This window comes from Myotis myotis, unplaced genomic scaffold (assembly GCF_014108235.1).
Source record: "Myotis myotis isolate mMyoMyo1 unplaced genomic scaffold, mMyoMyo1.p scaffold_m19_p_3, whole genome shotgun sequence".
Taxonomy (NCBI): domain Eukaryota; kingdom Metazoa; phylum Chordata; class Mammalia; order Chiroptera; family Vespertilionidae; genus Myotis; species Myotis myotis.
The window spans coordinates 25,975,740-25,995,936 of record NW_023416335.1 but is presented as its reverse complement, the minus strand read 5'-3'; the positions used below and the strand labels follow the sequence as shown (position 1 = coordinate 25,995,936).

The following is a 20,197-nucleotide window of genomic DNA, read 5'->3' as shown; positions in this document are numbered from 1 at the left end:
CCACTGTAACTCAGGTGGGCCTCCACCACCTGCGAGTCAAAAAGCAATTGATTATCTATCCTATTTGTGACGATAGGAGGCCTGGATATTACATCATTTCAGTGCCCTATCCAGGGTTTAATCATTCTAATGAAAATTACCGGAATTACTTATTTCCGGCTAAAGTCTACGATTTAGGCCTTTTGGTTCATTTCCCATGAAGATAAGAGCGGGTCACACCCATCCTCAACAATAATCTTTCACAGCCTAGAATTATAGGCCAGAGCCATTAAGTTTTTTGTTTTCCAAGTTAAGAACCACCTTCCTGAGGATTATAGATACAAGTTTCGAGTTTTACAAGATGACAGAGGACAAGTCATATGATCTTGGAGACTTGTCCAGAAAGACTACACAATTTTTTTACCATTGGAGATAGTTTTTGTTTCTTAATAATTTCTATTTAATAATTGCTAACAGCTTCTTTTAAAGCTGCTGTGTATACTTCTTAACTCTATACTTTATGGAAGATAACACTTTAAATGCTTAACTTGGTGGAAATTCCTTAACTTTCTGCTCTCCCCCTATCCAAACACCGCCACCAATATGCATTAATAACTAACCTTCAACATTCATACACCCGAATTTTTTAAAAACAAAAACAGTATCTTTTGACACAATGTTATTTTGGGGTTTTTCTCCCATTTATTTCTAGAAAATAATACAGTACTAATATTTTACAATATTATCTGCTAAGTCTTATCCTGAGTGCTTTATGTGGATTTTCATTTAATCCTCACACCCATAAGTAGATACTATTATTCTTATTCCCAATTTACAGATGAGGCAATTAATGAACAGGGAGAAGAGGAATACTTGGCCCAAGGTTAAAGAATTAGTTTAAGTACTGGAAATGGGATAAGAATCCAGGCAGCCTGAATGGAAGCGTACTCTCAACCCTTTCTCTTCACTATAACAAACATACCCATAGAATACACTATGTGGTCCCTCTTAATAACTCTATTAGTTATATCAATACTAGAGGCCCAGCGCACAAAATTCGCGCACAGGTAGGGTCCCGAGGCCTGGCCTGAGATTAGGGCCGCTCTTCCCCAGCTGCCGGCAGCCGGCCCTGCCCTCCACCACCGACGCCAGTCGCCTTCTGAGTGTGGAGCAACTGGTGGGGCAATCGGGGCCCCACTCACTTGCACCCACCTTGGCCTGGCACCGCCCACATCTGCCGCCACCCACCCCCAGTTCCCAATTCCCCATCAGGCGACCGGGGCCTGTGGGCTGGGGGCAGCTCCTGCATTGAGTGTCTGCCCCCTGGTGGTCAGTATGCGTCATAGCGACCGGTCGTTCCACCATCCAGTTGATTTGCATATTACAATTTATATATATATATATAGATAGATAGATAGATAGATAGAGATAGAGATAACAATCCCTGACTGATGGACATTTGTGCTATTTCCCAATTTCTTGCTACTGTGAATGATGCTGCAATTATTGTCCTTGTGCACACATCTCTGTACATTTAAGCATCCAACATCTTTTTTTCCTTTTGAAATAATTTTAGACTTATAAAAAAGTTGTATAAATAGTACAGAGAGTTACTGTATACTTTTCACCCAGCCTTCCGTTAATGTTAACATCTTACATAACCACACTATAATTACACAAACCAGGAAATTAACATTGGTATGGTATGATTAACTAAACTACAGACCTTATTTGAATTTCAACAGTTTTTCTATTACTGTTCTTTTTCTATTCCAGGTTCCTCCACTCCATTTAGCAGTTGTATTTTCTTGGCCTCCTCCTATCTGTGATTGTTCCTCAGTCTTTCATGACCTTGACACTCTTGAAGAGGTCTGGTCAGTGATTCTGTGGTATATCCTCAGTTTGAGTTTGCCTGGTGTTTTCACATGTTTGCACTGAGGTTAAGAATCCGGGGAAGGATATCACAGGAGGGACGTCATGTCCTTCCTAATGCGTCATATCAGAGGCTTTATGACGGCCATCCACCCTATCACTGGTGATGCTGACCTAGATCACTTGGTTGAGATGGTTGAAGATGGGTGTCTACACAGTAAATTTACTATTTTTCCCTTTGTAATGAATATCATGGGAAGAGTCACTTTGAGACTATGCAAAAATCCTATTTCTCTTCAAACTTTCACCCACTAATTTTAGCACCCATCGATGGATCTTGTGTGCAGCAATCACTGTGGCATTTGCCTCACGGTGATGTCCTGTTTCCCTCTTGGCTCTTATATTTATTAATTAAAATTATTCTGTAAGAAAAATCTGTCCCTTCTCCAACATTTACTTACTTATTTGATGGATATTTATTTTGATCTATGAGGTATAATCTAATACTATCATTTTCTTGTTCAAATTGTTCCAGCTTTGGCCATGAGGAGCTCCTCCCAGTTGGCCAGGTTGGCCTTTTGGCATGCCTTCCCCTTTTTTGAGTACTTCCTTAATTTTCTGGCACCACAAGATGTTCTAGCCTCCTCTTGTATTTTCCCTAGCCCCAGGTCTAGAACCAAGCACTTTTCTCCAAGGAACCCTGTTTCATTTGATTGGTGAATGGTGTTCAGAAACCAAGGCTTGGATGCTGGGTTGGTCACTGTTACTGAATGTCATTGCTTCTAGATCCTCTCAGCAGGCAGAGTTAGGAAATACCTGTGTGTGTACTGACCCAGAAATACACTCCCAGCTACCTTTCTGTTTCTTGTCTATACATTAAAAACTGTGAATTCACACTGGTAACTCCAATTCCAATCTAACACCACAGGATTCATTTTACCTTTCCCCATTTGCCTAAACTGTAACTTTCTTCCATAGAGAGTAACCTGGCTCTGACCACCTGCATATATTTGCTTATTTGTTTAATCCTAGTGCATAAATAAGCAACAGTTTCAGAATTGCTGGCTCATAGGCTCCTTTGCTCAGAGGAAATAATGTGAAGTTTAGAAAATCACATTTAGAAATAATGTGATTTTTTTTAAGGTTAAAAAGGGTTTCTCAAAAAAATATTGACAAATAATTATCTACTCTTAACTAATGATAATGTAAAAACATACCATAAATCGGAGTTTGGCCTTTTTATAAAAATATACCACTTACTGGAAGTTATCCACACTGGAAGCATCTTTACAGTAAGCTTTAAGTATTACAAATAAGAAAAATATAAGAACATAGGAACTTGAAGAAATTACCTACACAAGTTTTTGAAGGTTTGGTTTCATGTATTTTTAATTAAATTTTGCACATAGAAAAAATATGCCACTGATGTGAGATATACATATATATACACACACACACACACACATATATATATATATCAGTAGCACTGTGTTAAACAGAAAAAAGTAAGTGAAAGCTACAGCAATCTGTTAGGGCTATAAGAAAACATACCTTTGTATATTAAAGTGGGAAAACCAATGGTAAAAGCCAAAATCAGAACCAGTTTCCAGTATCTCTGAATATGAAAGCATAGAACTTTAATAAACCCCATTCGGAGATCCTGGTGGATGGTGACAAGACGACTACTGCAACATGACGAAGAAAGCAGGCTTCCCTTGCAGGTGCTAACTAGCTAAATTAGCTACCGGATGAATTGCCTGTATACTATTTACACAGAACACAGAAAAGCAATTCCTAGAAAAAACTATTTCTCCCTTCAAAGCTCGTAACAAATGACACAGAAGAAGAATAGGTTTCCTTTGCCAGGCCTCTCTAATCGTCATGAACAACACCAGGTGTGGGTGGAAGGTGGGAAGAAAGAGAAAGAAAACACACACTGGCAAGGGATGGGAAGAACGGTGTAGAAAGAATCTGGAATGCTAAATGTGCTCCAGAAGTTTAAAGAGAAAAATGTGAGTCACACAAGGAAAGTGACATTTTTGATTCCCATTAAAAGACCCCTTGGCTTCCTGCCACCTTACTTTCCCTTTTGAATTTTATTTCTCAGATCCAGCGTTGCCAACAAATACCAGCTAGCTGTGCTGGCTTCATTCTTTTAGCCCTCATGGACACATCCTTTAGAAGGCTGAATAAAAATGGCCATGGGCAGTTACATCCTTTGTATTTTTAAAAAGTTGGCAGGAGATATTCTAAGGCTTTTTTGTATAGATATATGCATGCTTTCAAAATAAAAAGGTATACACAAACCTTTTGAAAAGCTTATAAATAGGTAAAAAGAAAATAAAGTATTTTTCCTTTATTTGGATTATTTTCTAAAAATCTGTTAAGGCTGTAGCGTGCGTGCATGTGTGTGTGTGTGTTTTTCGTTAATCCTCACTCGAGGATATTTTTCCATTGATCTTTTAGAGAGAGTGGAAGAGAGAGGGAAAGACGGAGAAACATCGATGTAAGAGAAACAAATCGATTGGTTGCCTCCTGCATGCACCCTGACCAGGGCCTGGGCTGGGATGAAGGGCTGCAGTGTTTTGATTGATGCCCCAGGGCCAGAGCATCTCTGCGAAGAAGCTGAGATTGCCCTGGTGCCCCCATCCACATAGAGCAGGTACAAAGTCCACTAAAAATGGTCAGAGAGTGAAGTGCTGTGGGAAATACAAAGAAGTGAGAGACTTCTATGGAAAGCCACATTCCCTGGTTTTCACCAGTAGATTTGGAGTTTTGAAAAATTTAGCAATATGGAAATATAACTTTTGAGACTTTCATATGGGTTCTAACAGCCAAAGAGAAGGTGACATAAAAATCACACTATAAAATTGCCTGTCCTTTTAAAAATATTATTTCTACACATTAAGTGTATGACTCTTTGACAATCTTCCTATTTTTCTACTTTGATCTAAATAAAAACCAACCTCTGACTTTATGCTAGTGGCCTGAAGGGCTCTGTGTAACACAGGAGAGCATCGTGGAATAAAGGGCTATTCTAAGTGCATCATACACGTCACCTTTCCTTTCTCCACATGGGCACTTCAACTATTACTCCTATGTATTCTGGCTCCAGAGCATCCATCAGATATGTAAAGGCTACTGCTTCAAAGGCGGTTTCTCAGATGTTCCCCAGTTGGAAGTCATTTATATTTAATCTGAGCGCCCTCCGTATATTATATTTACCTCTCTTTTGTAGGCAGAACTCTAAAGATGCACTCTCCCCCTCCCCAAGATTCTCACCCCTAGTTATTTAATCAAACACTCATCTAGGTGCTGCTGGGAAGGAACTCTGCAGATAAAATGAAGATTAATACAGAAAGATTATTCTGTGAGTGGGCCCAGTGCAAATGTACCCTTCAAAGCATAAGAAGAAGATAAAAAACTGTCACTCAGGGATGCGCCAAAAGAGAAGAGCAGAGGATAGATGAGGCAGAAGGGGGTCGGAGAGAGATGAGAGATGAAAAGTGAGGACTTGCCCCAGGATTGCTGAGTATGAAGACAGAGGGAGGTGGCCTCTAAGCTGAGAATGAGCCCTAGCTAACAGCCGACAAGGAAATGGGACCTCAGTCCTACAACCACATGGAACTGATTTCTGCCAACAACCTGAATGAGCTTGGCAGTGGATTCACCCTCAGAGCTTCCAGAAAGAAACATAAGCCTGCCTACCCCGTGATTTTGTCATGTGTGAAACCTAGGACAGAAAAAGAACCCAGGCCAACCTCTGGCCTATAAATGGTGAAGTAATCTGTGTTGCTTCTTGCCGAGTTTGCGGTAATTCATTACAACAGCAATAGAAAACTAATACGCTTTCTTTTGTACTTTATTCTATTTAAATTCAAATCTCAGAGGACATCAGAATCACCTGAGGAGCTTTTAAAACTGCAGATGGGCCCCATCCCGAGAGATTTGAAATGGATGAGGGGAGAGCAAGAAGAAGACACCAAGTTTTTGCTTATAGCTCTGTAAGTGACATACCCCCAACATTGAAAACTATGAGGTGATTTGACTTTCAGTGGTGAGCAAACAATGCAACACACATGTATGTATCATGTAATATTAATGTCACTCTAATAAATTTAGTAAAAAATAAAATAAAGGCCATGCCTGTGCTCTTGGGGTACCTGGGCCAGTGATGGAAGATATATATTAGAAGCACCCCCAAAGTTCCTACATGCCCATTCCCAGGTAATTCCAATCCTCACATCCTCAGAGCAATCCACTATTGACTTTCTCCTATACTAGAACTTCATATAACAAAATCCACCTTGCAAACATTTGCATAAAGCTTCTTTCATTCTTAATGTTGCGTGCAGGCAGTCCATTCCTTTTTATTGAATATTACATTGTCTGAATTGAATAGTTTACCCATTCATCTGCTGGTGGACATTTGGGTTATTTCCAGTTTGGGTATACTATGAATAAAGCTGTAAGGAATACTCTGGTGACAGATACTTTCATTTTTCTTAAACTGCTGGATTATAGGGTAAGTATATGTTTAATTTTATAAGAAAGTTCAAGACCTTTCTCTGAAGCGTCTATACCATTTTAGCAGTTCCCATCTGAGTGAGAATGTCAGTCGCCTACGTCTTCTCCCCTCACTGCAAATGATTTTATTGTGTAGCCCGAGTTGAGAACGACTATAGTACATTAAAAATTCCTTCAGGGCAGGATGCATGTGTTACTCATCTTTACATTCCCCAATATATTTAGCACAATCTTTACCAAATCAGGAATTCATGAATCCTATCAAATTTCATCTTGATCCAGCTTCTGACTGTTGCCATACACGGCAAATCTATTATGTATGCCTTCTATACCAAAACACAATTAGTATATAATTTTGAATGAATCATTTTATAATCTATATAATCATGAGTCCAATATTTGTTTTCCCTACAAAATTCTGAGCTGAGGTCATGGCCTGTGTCTGTCCTATCAAGGTCCGCACCCTGAACCCAGCACAGATTCTGGCTCATAGCAGGGCCTCAGTGAATAACAATGTGCATTGGTGAAAGAAAAATCCTTTCCCTTAAGTATTTTTTGTTTATTATAATTGAAATAACAAGGTACAAGTCTCCACTCTGGGAGAGTTCTAGGTCTATAGCTCTCAAAACTTTGAGGAACACAGATACCTCTGAAAATCTGATTAAAGTTATGGATCCCTTCATTCTCTCTAAAAAAAATTATATAAACAATCACACACATTCACAATTCTATATACAACATCAAATTGTTCAGATAAGCTCACAATGCCTATCCATGGGCAGAAATCATTGCACCCTGTTTTATATAAAACTACAATATTTTCTCTCACAAGTATTTATTGAATATCTGATTTGTCTTGGAATCACACAGGTATAAGGGATACTGTGACCAACAAGACACAGTCTCTGCCCTTAAGACTAAGGGAAGGGAGGCAGTCATGCACAGGTGACAAGTAATATCATTTAATCAAAATTCATATGTTCTCAAAGCCCATAATTCTCTTCTTTCTTTTTTGTATGCAAGCAATCAGGTATTTAATAAGGGGTATGTCTATAAAAACAGGAGGAAAAGGGTTAATGATCAGAGCAAATTATACACCAGTTTCTGATTCTGTAAGGCTGTCAGTCGATATTTCTGGATGTAAGGCTCAAGGTTTCTTTTGCTGGAATGAAGGCAGGCAGTGACTATGTGACAGAGCCTCCTTGTCTGCTGTGTGAATGTCTCTGATGAGGTCATCAGCTGCTTTGGTGAATTCTGCATGGCTGACACTGCATCATCACTGAGATGGGCTAAGTATGAGCTATTATGGTGATTCTTCTGAAGTTTATATTATGTCCTTTAGCTGCAATTTGCAATTGCAAGGTTCAGAAAAGTTTTAGTTCTTAATAACTCCAAGTCAAAGGATGGGAGAAAAATGAAACATTAGTTCAGAGGTTATAGCCAAATACCTAAGGAAACTAGAATAATTCAGTTTATAGGTGAAAAATAAAATGTGAAAGACAATGAACTGAACTAGAGTTTAATATCCACAACTGTGATGATAGACTCTATTTAAAAAACAAATTCTCTCTCTAAAATCATCCTCATTTTTCTCAAAGATAATAAAATTAAGATTATTTACTGTATAAGTCTAGTTTCAATAAATTCAGCTTGATTATTTGCATAAATACAATAAGAATAGCAATTGATCATACAGGCTTTCTTAAATCTGTTTTGCTGGAACCTCATAAAGAATCTCAAGGCTGAACTTTAATTAGCCAAGAATAGGGTGAAGAAGTCAAGTCACAAGCTGCCCATCAAGGCTTTGCATGTGACACCATAGATTTGGGTGGTGGATTCCTCAAATTCTCAAGGTTACCTCAAAATGCCTTGAGGTTTTTGCTTTGCCACATCCCAGGAAAGCAAGTTTCGTTCCTTACCTGGAAAGACGTTAAATAAGCCATGAACCATGTAAATAAGCAAGGTACCAGGCAGATTTTCCAAGGGGCTTCTAAAGTTAATCCTAATTCCTTAGAGCTTTCTGGTGACATCCACCATTTATACACGGCTCTCAAACATGATATGCCACTCAAAGTCTTGGTTAATAGCACCAGTTTCCAATTGTTATAAATAGAAAAAAATCCTCATTGAATTCATGCAAACAACAATATTACCATGAAAATTCAATAATATTCATTGAGAGTTTTCGAATTCTAGAGTGATCAGGTAGGGAGAAAAATATAAATACGTCAGTATTGCTTACAGAGGTATACTTTACCAACTGCTCTAAGAAAAAACAAACAAGTTTCCTTATATCTAGAAAACAAATCTTTAAAAAATAAGCAATATTTTGAACGAAGTCATAAAAATAATAATTATCCTCACTCAGTTCATTCAGTCCCATATGGTCAAATCTTCTTAATCCAGATCTTCTGCCAGTATTTCCAGCTATTCTTTAGATTTCTGTAAGTCTGTATCCAGTTTAAAGGTGTGGTCTGAAAATTTATTCTCAGACAACTCGATTTTAGAATAAGTCACAATCCTTTCCATGAATCTTTAAGATGAAACCCATTTGCAAATACATCAGAGTAAAACAATGACTGTCAGTAAACGATAAAATGGCATGGTTATATAGCTGATTATAGTACAACTGTGCTTTTCAGTCTCCATGTGGCTTCTTTAAATCCTAGTTGTAGGCCTCCATTCAGCTAGGTTTCTGGTGGTTCTGAATGATGGTTGCTCTGTAGGTTAGTTGTAATTTTGATGTGGCTGTGGGAGGATGCAAGTACTGCATAGCTACCCATAACTCTTCAAAAATGTCTTTTTTGCCTAAGTCTACAACATATGACTAGACTCACAGCTGGGAATGGAAGTAATAACCCTTTGAGGTTATATTTTGGGTACAGATTTACCTCTGATTTATGTTTCTGGAAGTGGAAGAAAAAGAGGAAAATTAATGATTTATCTATGCTGCATTCTCAAGGAATAATTACTTCTAGAATTAAGCAACCTCATGGTGAAATGAGATCTACCAGGAGTAAGCATTGAAGTCCCTTTGCATTCTTCTTCAAATGTCAGTGTTGGAATGAACATAGTTTTGTATTTGGGAAAGAATGTGAAGGTAGCAGAATTCTCAACATATAGTCTGGTGAGATGAGGAGGAAGAACCACAGGAATGTGTGTCTACACTGACCATGAGGCACAGTTCATGTCCCTGCATCATTCTTGTGATTCCTGGTATTTCTGAGAAAGCCACATCCTATATAATAATAGGCTAATATGCAAACTGTCCCCTCAACCGGGAGTTCGACTGGGAGTTCAACCAGGGGGCGGGGCTGGCCTGCCAACCGCCGCGGCCCCTCCCCCTGGCTGGCCCCACCATGGATTGTCCCCCACCCCAATCAGGGCGGGCCAGCTGGACCCCACCTGTGCATGAATTCACGCACCAGCCTCTAGTTATAGCATAGATATGCTATCACTTGTGTAAAGTTTGAGGGAGGGCAAATGTATAAGCCCACCAAAAGAAATATAAAGCTCTAAAATAATAACAAAAAACATTGATGAGGAATGGAGTTCAAGAATGTTTTGGGGTAAAGAGATGAATTATTCTGTATTAGCAGATTTTCTGATTGAAACTAATTTGTTTAAATGCCAAAACCTTTATAAAATAGTTTTGTTGGCAATCTTTCCAGATCTATTTCACACTCCCTATCTCCTTAATCAAACTAAGTAAACATAATGTAACATTTCTGATGACTCATTAAGTACATCCATTACTCTGCTGCACACTAATACAGCCATTCTCTGAGAAGCTACTGACTGCACAAATATGCCTGCCCTTTGTCAAAACAACTCCAGCTGTTCAATTTAGTGACCCAGTGTTTTTTAAAGTTTCATTTTCTCTATATCTCACTATCAAATCACTTCTTGCTAACGTCCATAAAGCTGACTAATAGCACTCCTCCAACTTCATCCCCCTAATTTATGACTAACTGGGAACATAATTATTTCTTCAAAATAATTTATTTAAAATAGTTAGATTTAAAAATTTAGTAACAACCTAAATGGTTGTTTTAATTAAATTTTCTTTAGAAAATCAACTGCATGCAGCTATTCCTTGTTACTGAAGACCTGGCTCAGGGAGGATCAGTGGCAGGTGCCTGGCCCAGTGCCCTGTTTTCAGCACTTGCTTGTATATTGGTAATCGCCTGTGTCGATATGGCCACTTGCTTAGGATACTCCCGGAAAAAAGACTGGGCCAAAATTTTGAGGTAAAAATTGTGGTTATAATTAAAAAATAGGCCAAACTCTGTGATATCCATTTATTGTGGCTGTTCAGAGTTATTTTTATTTTTGTGTGTTTTCAACTTTTTCAGACAACTGACCTTTTACGTAAGTGAAGCATTACTAAAACCACAAAGCATTGTTTTCCTTTATAGATTGTTTTGTTTTGTTTTGTTTTTTTACTGAACAGATATGTTTAAATGACTTTAAATTAAAAGTTGTTTCTGTGTATCCTTAATGGATAGGTAAACACCGTGCTGAGGAAGGAACTTTTGCTATGATAGCTCATTTGCCGTTGGATTGTCGGCCTGTTAGAAGTGCTTTGCTCCCGAGGAACCGTCCCCAACTCCATCTCCACTGATATATCATACCCAGGAGGAGGATGGTTTAAACTCACAATGTGACCCATTACATTCATATCACTATTACATGTTCACGCTTGAGTGATAGGAGCAGCAATCTTGATGGACTATGTTATGACATTTACAAAATGGTTCAAACACATAAACATTCTAACTTCTATGGATGCATCTGAATATAAAATTCTGTAGCACTTCTTCATGATCAAATTAAAAATAGAACCTATCTAGGAATTCTTAATATTCCATTACAGTACCCTTAATGATTACTACCTCCCCATGTCAAACTTTTATTTTATTTGGTTAAAAATCTGTTTGTACTCTTTAAGCAGCATCTGTTCTGTCAAAATGTTCTAATCGACTTATTTTTGATAGATATTTTTTTAAAAGCAAGAGCATGATTTGTGGGTCTCAGCTACTTCAAAGTATTATCCTCATCATTACCACCATTTTCATTCAAGGTTGGAACCATACCAAAGGGAGCTTCATTATTCTGGCCATGACGAGCACATCACTGGAAACAACAGCATGGGGAAAGTAGCAGCAGAAACACACCATGAATCTTTGATCACAACTCAGCTTGATTTATTTCACTGAAGAAAAGCTATATTACAAATTTTAAGCCACAACCTTTAAAGCTTTTCCCTTAAAAGACTCTCCTGCTTATATCAGGAAAAGCATCCAAGTCCTTTTCCTCCCTAGATACTGTTGCTACCAGGTTTCCATGACCTCCTCTGAAGAGCGCACCTACTCTAGGCAACAGTTGATGCTCTTTTTTTAGCTACACTTAAATACCACCCATAAGTTCCTATTTTCAACTACATACTCCGAATATAACTCGGATCAAGTATTTTTCAGAATTCACTGAGGCTTTTCATTTATAAGAAGTTCAGACTTGTTCTGGTCAGGTAGCTCAGTCAGTTAGAACATTGTCCTGATACGCCAAGGTTGTAGGTTCAATTCCAGGTCATAAGAATCAACCAATGAATGCATAAATAAGTGGAACAACAAATTGATGTTTCTCTCTCTCTCTTACTCTTTCTATTTTTCTCTCCCTCCCTCTCGCTCTCAAATCAGTAAAATCTATAATAATAAAAGCGTAATATGCAAATCAACCAAGGACCGTCCTACGGCCACGCTATGACACTCACTGGCGCTAGGCCAGCCAAGGCAGGTGCGATGTGATTGATTGGAGGGCCCAGCCATCACCCCACAATTTCCCCGCAGAGGGAGGTCCAGGCCACTGGCTGGCAGGGCGATCAATCAGGGGGGCTCTGCGATCATCCCAAAGAGGGAGGCTCAGGCCACCAGCTGGTGGGGCAATCGATCAGGGGGCCTCTGTGATGGCCCCAAAGAGGGAGGCCCAGGCCACCCTCTATGGGGTGATTGACGGGGGGTGGGGGGGGCTCCACGATCAATGGCCCCAGAGAGAGAGGCCCAGGCCACTGACTGGCAGGCTGCAGAGGGTGGGTGGGGCCTCCCTCTGCGGGGTGATCGATCGTGGGGCTCCCGGATTGCAAGAGGGCACAGGCCGGGTTGAGGGACACCCTCTGAGTGCTCGAATTTTGTGCACCAGGCCTCTAGTAATAGTAATAATAAGAATAAGAATAAAGGTTCAGACTTTCTTCAGGCTGTGCCTGCTTCTTCCTCCTATAATTCTTTAGGAGTAATCTTTTGAGAATGCTGCTACCACCAAGGTAATTTTCTTGGACTTAAATCTGAACTTTCACTATTAAATACACACTTCTTTGTCTAAATTTATATGTGAAATATAAAAGTTAAAGCTTCCGAGATGTAAAAAAATCGTGAGAGATGATTTGGGTTTACAAAGAAATAAGTGATGTTAAGAATGCTTCCAGTACATAGATTGAAAGATCCTTAGAGACTATGTATAAAGTTTTTGCAACTTCTTTCTTTCCCTTAGAATATTTTGCTTAAATGACATTGCATGAGTAAGTTTGAGCGCAACAGAAAAACGAAACAAGCAGCTCTGGTCCAGGTGGGGAGTGGTGACAGGGAAGGGGTGGGCACTGGATACTGTGGACCACAAAAGCCTGAACTGAAAATTATGGGCACAGCCCAATATCTTATTTCACATGGGAACTAAGGCACCACGAGGTGGAATTATCACCCTGAGGCTCTATCACTAGTCACTAGCAGCATCAAGACAGCCTCCGGGTCGAGTCACAGACACTAGAGCAGTGCTAAGAAAACAAGCCAACACTGAGCCCACTTGAATGCATTCTAGACGACACCATGCCAGCCGCTGAACACACATCACTGTGTTCGTCTCCACAGGCACTCTTAGAGGAAGGTCTTATGACTCACGTTATACATGAGAAAACAGAAATGTGAAGTGGCCAGCCAGGTAAAATGTTGGGCTTGCTTTACATTTGGCCTCACAAGGCAAACATTAACTCGGAAGGAATTATTAGGGTTTTCGTACTTTTTATTGTTCTTCCACTCCACGTAGTTTAGAATGCAGGTGACAGAGAAAGGGGCAGGGGGGCAATCTGGAAAAATAATTTTGCAAAATAAACTTTAACACTAAGCGCAAAATGATTCCATTGCTAATATTTTTCCCTCAGTAAGATCACCACTCACATCCAAGCCACCATTCCTTTTCCGTGGATAACTGAAACATTTTTTTAACCGTTTTTTCTATTTCAAGTCCCACTTCCTTACAAACAATTCTCCACAACATCCAGAGTAACAGGAATAATTTTTAAATAAATAGATTCATGTGACTTTCCAGTTTTCAACTCTTGAAAAAAACTCCCACTGCCTTTTTCTCAATACACCATTGTCTTTAATGCTGCTACACAGTTCTTTCTCAGCTGTTGATCATGACATTCAGCACTTTGAAAGAAAGGCCAAGAGCAGTAAAATTTCATGACGCTAATTCTTACCTGATACATACTAGTCTCTGGCTGAATGAAGAGAAACTACCCCAATTTGCCTTTTTTTTAAATTGAAAGTTTTATTGAGACAATTGTAGATTCACATGCAGTTTGTAAGAAATTATAAATTTCTTGCACCTTTTACCCAGTTTACTCCAACAATAACATTTGCAAAACTACAGTGCAATATCACAACCAAAATACTGATATTGATAAAACCTATTTTTGCTTGGATTTCCCATTATACTTGTCCTCACTGATAATATTGGAAGCAAAGATGAATGAAGAGAGAGCAAACATAGAGGAGAATATTGTTTAAGGTCCTCCTTTTGGTAGGAAGAAAAGTAGGGGAATTGTCAGTGTTAAATGTCCAGTCTTCTCCCTGGCTGCAAAGGTCCAATCAGGATGGGAAATGAAACTCTGTTAGAGAGCCGGGCCTGCTTTGGTCTCTCTTTCTTCGAAGAATCACTACAGCTCTTGCTGTCACCATGTAAACAAGTCTTTTTTGGAGTTTGAGCTTATAAAAAATTGCTTATCTCTAAACCTTTAATGGCTGATTTTTTTTTTTTTTTGCTTACCCTTATATCAAACTGTAATACACTTAAAAAGACTAATGGTTATGAGTTTGCATAGTATAATGTTATATTTCATACTTATGTTTCTTCCTTGTCCAAAAAGACCCATTAATCTTTATTTAAAATGTGATTTTCTTTGTTGATCTTTTGTGTCTGTTTAAATGCTACCATCCTGGCTATTTTCTCCATTGTTTTCACAAATTATTTTTCTTTAAAGACAGCAAATGAAATAAACTTCATTTAACACAAAATGAAGTAATAGTAATAATACTATATAATGCTTTCAGCCAAGTACATATATTAAGGAATGGATGCAGGTAATCTATATATATATACTTAGAAATTTCTTTTAAAAGAACCCTACCTAAATTCTGTCCTTTGGGGAAGCAAGGGCAAACAAATGCATTTGAATAAGAACTTTTATTGGGATTCTACCCAATAAACTATGTAACAATTTATTTATCATTCCACTAATGGAATGAAGCATGCAAATTTCACTAAGCTGAGCATAATGATTTACATTTTTTCAATTAATTTGCCACTCTCCCCTCCTACCCTGCAAACCAACTCTCTATTCACCATTAACTACAAACCTGAGAGTGAAAAAAACTTTCGGTTTTCCTTTGACTGCAAGCTAATTTCAAAGTTAATAAATTCCCAAGTAAAGGAGAAACAAGCAATTTCTACCAGAAAATTAAATTTAGAAAGGATATTGCAAAGTCAAACATCTAATCATAAACCTGAAAGTGTGGCATGTTACTGACTTGCCCAAGCAAGATTTATTTACCTTGCTTTTTAATGATTTCTAGTGAGATTGCCTTTTAACTGGAGTTATTCTTAAAGCTACCTGTGTACTTAGATTTAGGAGGAGTTATGTTTTAAAACACTCTGCACATTGCATTCAGTTTGTTTTTTAGTTACAGTAGAATCATTTTGAAAGACTTAGGTGTTTTGTTTTGTTGTTTCTGTCCTCTCTATCATTAAGATGATATAAATATTCTTAGAGATTATTTTAGCTATTTTTTTTAAAATTTCCCCTTGGCACCTACTGAATTCAACTGCTGCTCAATGAAAAAAAGTAAAGACCTAGCTATTGAGTAGAATAAAAATATTAAGGAGAACATTATTTGAGTATGAAATGGTAGGTGGCAATAAGAAAACTAGGATTTCCATGTTTCATTGCCAAAAGCCTCATTCTCCTCAAAATGTAATTCTTGTGCAGCCTGTAACTAATCTTCGATCCTATATGTCCCAATGCCATTTTTCACTGGCTCCTCGCTCTTATTTTATACTAGCACAGCGATTCTCAACCTGTGGGTTGCGACCCCTTTGGGGGTCAAACGACCCTTTCACAGGGGTTGCCTAAGACCATCGGAAAACACATATATAATTACATATTGTTTTTGTGATTAATCACTATGCTTTAATTATGTTCAATTTGTAACAATGAAATTGGGGGTCACCACAACATAAGGAACTGTATTAAGGGTCACAGCATTAGGAAGGTTGAGAACCACTGTACTAGAGGCTCAGTGCACAGATTCATGCACTGGTGGGGTTCCTTGGCCTGGTCTGCAGGGATCAGGCCGAAACTAGCTCTCCGATTTCCCCCTAGGAAATTGTGAGAGGGCGGTTCTCAGGTGATGCACACCAGAATTGGGCTCCCTCCTCTCTGGTTCTGGATGCATCACCCAAGAACCACAGCTCCCAAGTCACCGCAGCTTGGCAGCTCCTGCATTGAGCATCTGCCACCTGGTGGTCAGTGCATGTCATAGGTACCAGTTGGACAGTCGAATGGTCAAATGGTTGGCTGATCACTTAGGCTTTTATATATATAGATTGTTTCTTCTCTTCGCTCATGTAAGGTACCTATATAATGTTAAGAAAGACTTTATAAAACAAATGCCTCTTATGGAGGATTCTTATGGCTCTTCTTTGGAACCAACTAGTCTTTAGAGAAAAAGGAAGCCATTAATAACAAGGATTAAAAATCTTACTACAATGGGAGGAAATGCTCAAGGTCAAAGTCTCAGATGGTTCATTTTAAAGAGCAAGAGAATATGTGTGTTTAGGCTAAGCAGGGATGGGGGACAGAGTTCTTGTCTGTCGACACTAATTATACTTGACCCTAGCAGTTGTAAAACTTCTTAAGGTTCAAGTAACTTCAGGAAGGGATGGTATCCCTTTCCAGTGCACTTTGAGATAGGTAACAAATAAAATAATATTAAACAAAAATTATAATAATTAAAACAACTAGATGAAGTGAGAACTAATAAAATCTCCCATTTCACAGATAAGGAAATCAAGAGATAACGTTTAAATGAATTTGCTCATATCCCTCAGTCATTAAGAGATGGAAGCTGGGATTAGAACCCAATCAGCATAGCTCCCTAATCCATAATCACAATCATCCATCTTTTGGAAAGTTCAGCCTCCAACCCAGAACTGGCCCACATTTTACATTCCCATCCCTCTATAGTCATGTCCTTAAGAGTTTTACTATTTATTAGAGAGTCTTAGGAATGCCTTATTAAATCTATCATAACCAAACATAGAACCTACCCTTCCCTTCTCCACCTTGTCCCCAATGATGCTTGAAGGCAAACTACATACAAGTATGGGGATGGGCAGGCCCCATAGAGCCATGAGACAGGCCAGATGTTTTGGCATATTTTATTGAATGGATTACTGTCTTGATGTGGTGAGGTCACAGGGAGGAGACGGGAGGGAAGGGAAAAGAAAGAAGAGTGAAATAAAACAAAAATGGTTTCAAGAAAACCTTTTCTTGCTGAAATCTGTAGTAAAATCCAGATTCCTACTAAAATGAAAAACTTGTCTTGGGTCAGTGTGTGGCTGGGCTTTGCTATGAAAGGAAATCAATACTTTACTTGACAACTTCCATGCTAAACACCACTGTCATTTTTCACTGCCATTTCACTGTCATCTTCTCACAGTAAATAAAGAATAGTATAACACACACTTTCTCCCCTGAGGTTTGTGAACATGATCTCGATTGTACAATGGCAACAAATCACTGGCAAATTCTTGGCAGAGTAAATCAGCGAACATATGTTTACCCAAGGTGAACAGTAGCCACTGGACTGGATGGTAACTACATTTGCTTTCAGACAGCGCCATCCAACATGCTCTACAGCTGCGCAGTAATTTACCCACAGTCGCATGCTACCATACGGCGGTATACCACTAAAATCTAAAAGCTTCAACATGAAAAATGTTCTTGTCAATTTTCATTTCTGACATAACTGGATAAAAGCCTCACAAATCCTCCCTTAGAAAGACTCCATTATTTTCCATGCTAATGCAGCTAGACTGAACGCAGACTTGTTAACCCGTATCCACAGTATAGCTTCAAAGAATGTGCAGAACATATTCATCATGTCACAATCCAACACCTTTTATTTCCCATTCAGGATTGTAGCTTCAGAAATGGCAGCATTTGCTTTATTAGAAAACAGCTTTAAAAATACCTTCCTTAACAGATAGGTGGTTGCCAGTGGCAGGGGGTAGAGGAGTGGACAAAACAGATAAGGAGAGTCAAAGGTACAAACTTCCAGTTAGAAAACAAGTCCCGGGGATGTGATATCCAGCATGGCGAGTACAGTTAATAATACTGTACTGCATATGTAAAGGTTGCTGAGAGAGGACATCTCAGAAGTTCGTACCACAGGAAAAAAAATTCTGTAATTATGTATGGTGACAAATGTTTAACTACACTTATTGTGACCATTTTGCAATATATACAAATAGCGAATCCTTAAGTTGTCCACCTGAAACCAATATAAAGTTTGTATGCCAATTATACCTCAATAAAAAATGCCTTCCTTATATACTAAGCTGAAGCTACTTTCCTTCCTGGGTCTTTTTCATAATGTAATTTTTTAAAACGCTGCAATTAAAGTCAGAAAGACTAACAATCTCACTGTACTATATTTTTATAGTGCATAAAACATAATGAAGGACTTATATTTTAACTGGTCCACTTCCATATTACACGATTCAAATGTGTCACCCTTCTTAGCAAATTCATTCAAAGAAACTGATTTCAAAAGAAATCTACATGTGTACAAAGTTTTTAAAAAGGTTATAAACAAAGAGAACTCTGTAAAAATCACATTTTCAACATACATATCTTATCCTGAACTTCTAAAATAGTCACATTCATGATCAATCACTGTCTTGTATTTGATCAAATGCACATCTCATTTATGCTTCTGTAGAATGTTATGATTTTCAAATTGTCTCCTTGAAAATAGCCTGGTGACACGGGAAAACACTCTGACTGCTACCAATGATAAAACCGAGTGTAAGCAATTCAGGCATTCGACAATCACTCAGACTTAATTTAATCTATTTCCAAAGACAACCTGAGTGCCTGTGGGACTAGGGGCTGAATCCAGTCTGAACTGCTTCCAATACAGTCTGCACCTGCATTTAGTTTCCGTAGTGAACATATCTTTGTGACTGCTCTCAAATTCTGACAGTCTGCTTATAAATATATCAAAAACTGCCCACCAATTATTTATATCACCAATTACTCTAAATCTAGTTGTTATGTCTGTATTATTGATTACAATCAGTAAGTATAATGTGGACTTTTAGGAGCTATTAATTGAAGGGTACTTTGCATCAAGGACAAGACCCGGTGGAAACATCAACAGTAAAACCAAAAGCAAAAAAACAAAAAAAAAACAAAAATGCTTATATGATCCTTAGCCTGTCTATTTTGGAGAGAAATATATGCATAAGAAAATATAAACCTAAGAATAGTTTAAAAACCAGTATCTCAATGCTTACTTTCAGTAGATCCTTGGAGAAATCACCACCCTCATTGACCCCTTGGAGGTTTGCAATGAACTCTTGGCAGGTCATCTTCTTTCCAATATTCTGGAATAGAGGCAAATAATACAATATAATGACATCTATGGAACTGAGATTCTTAAAAATGTGATTAAGCAATGCAAGACTGATTTGTTGTTTCAAAGCATGAATATACACATATACCCCAATATATATGTATATATGTATCCATACACACAATACAAAATTATATGCTTAAGAAAAGCAGATGGTTTTTATGCTTTTAACACTGTCATTAAAATAGCAAAATTATGCCAAACCTTTATTTTAACCTAAGGAAAATATACATGCTACATTTATATAAATATGATATAATGTTGATTTTAATGAAAAACATGGGTAAAAATTACATTTCTGAGCTGAACTCTGATAGTTATTTATTTGCCTTTTTATTTGTATTTCCTACATATTGTCAAGAACTGTGAAGGAGCTGAGATTTTAGTCTACTTTCAAGCTAACAAGTTAGCCTGTCACAATCTCATGAATACTGGCAGAAATTAAGACTCCTGGGTGAGAGGCACACGAATTTATTACAATAGGAGTAGCCAGAATATCAGCATATTCTTGCTCCAGAGCAATGTGAGCAGGGCTGCTGACACCTGAACATGTAGTGCGCTGAGATATAGGAAAGGATCCCTGAGCTTTGGGAACCTGAATCTTTGTAATGGGCAGTAAGTTTCTCCCTTTGCTCTGAAGGGAGAAACCAGCCCTTATCTTCCAAAACTATAAGCAAACCTATCCAGTGGCTCTAGAGTCACTCTATATCTTCCACAGCTGTTCACTATTGAAATAATCTTGAAAAACAGACCAGAACAAAGGCAACCAAAGCTTCTGTTCACAAAAT

The 20,197-nt window shown here is 38.3% G+C and overlaps 1 protein-coding gene across 3 annotated transcripts in view; it reads right to left on the bottom strand.

The window, feature by feature from the left end:
- The window catches only part of PSD3 (pleckstrin and Sec7 domain containing 3), a 430,527-nt gene that overhangs the window by 169,946 nt on the left and 240,384 nt on the right, over window positions 1-20,197 (bottom strand). For all 3 annotated transcript variants that reach the window (XM_036298486.1, XM_036298485.1, XM_036298487.1), the window contains one exon: window positions 19,291-19,380. In XM_036298486.1, the coding sequence (XP_036154379.1) occupies window positions 19,291-19,380 (90 nt within the window). The remainder of the gene's footprint in view (window positions 1-19,290; window positions 19,381-20,197) is intronic.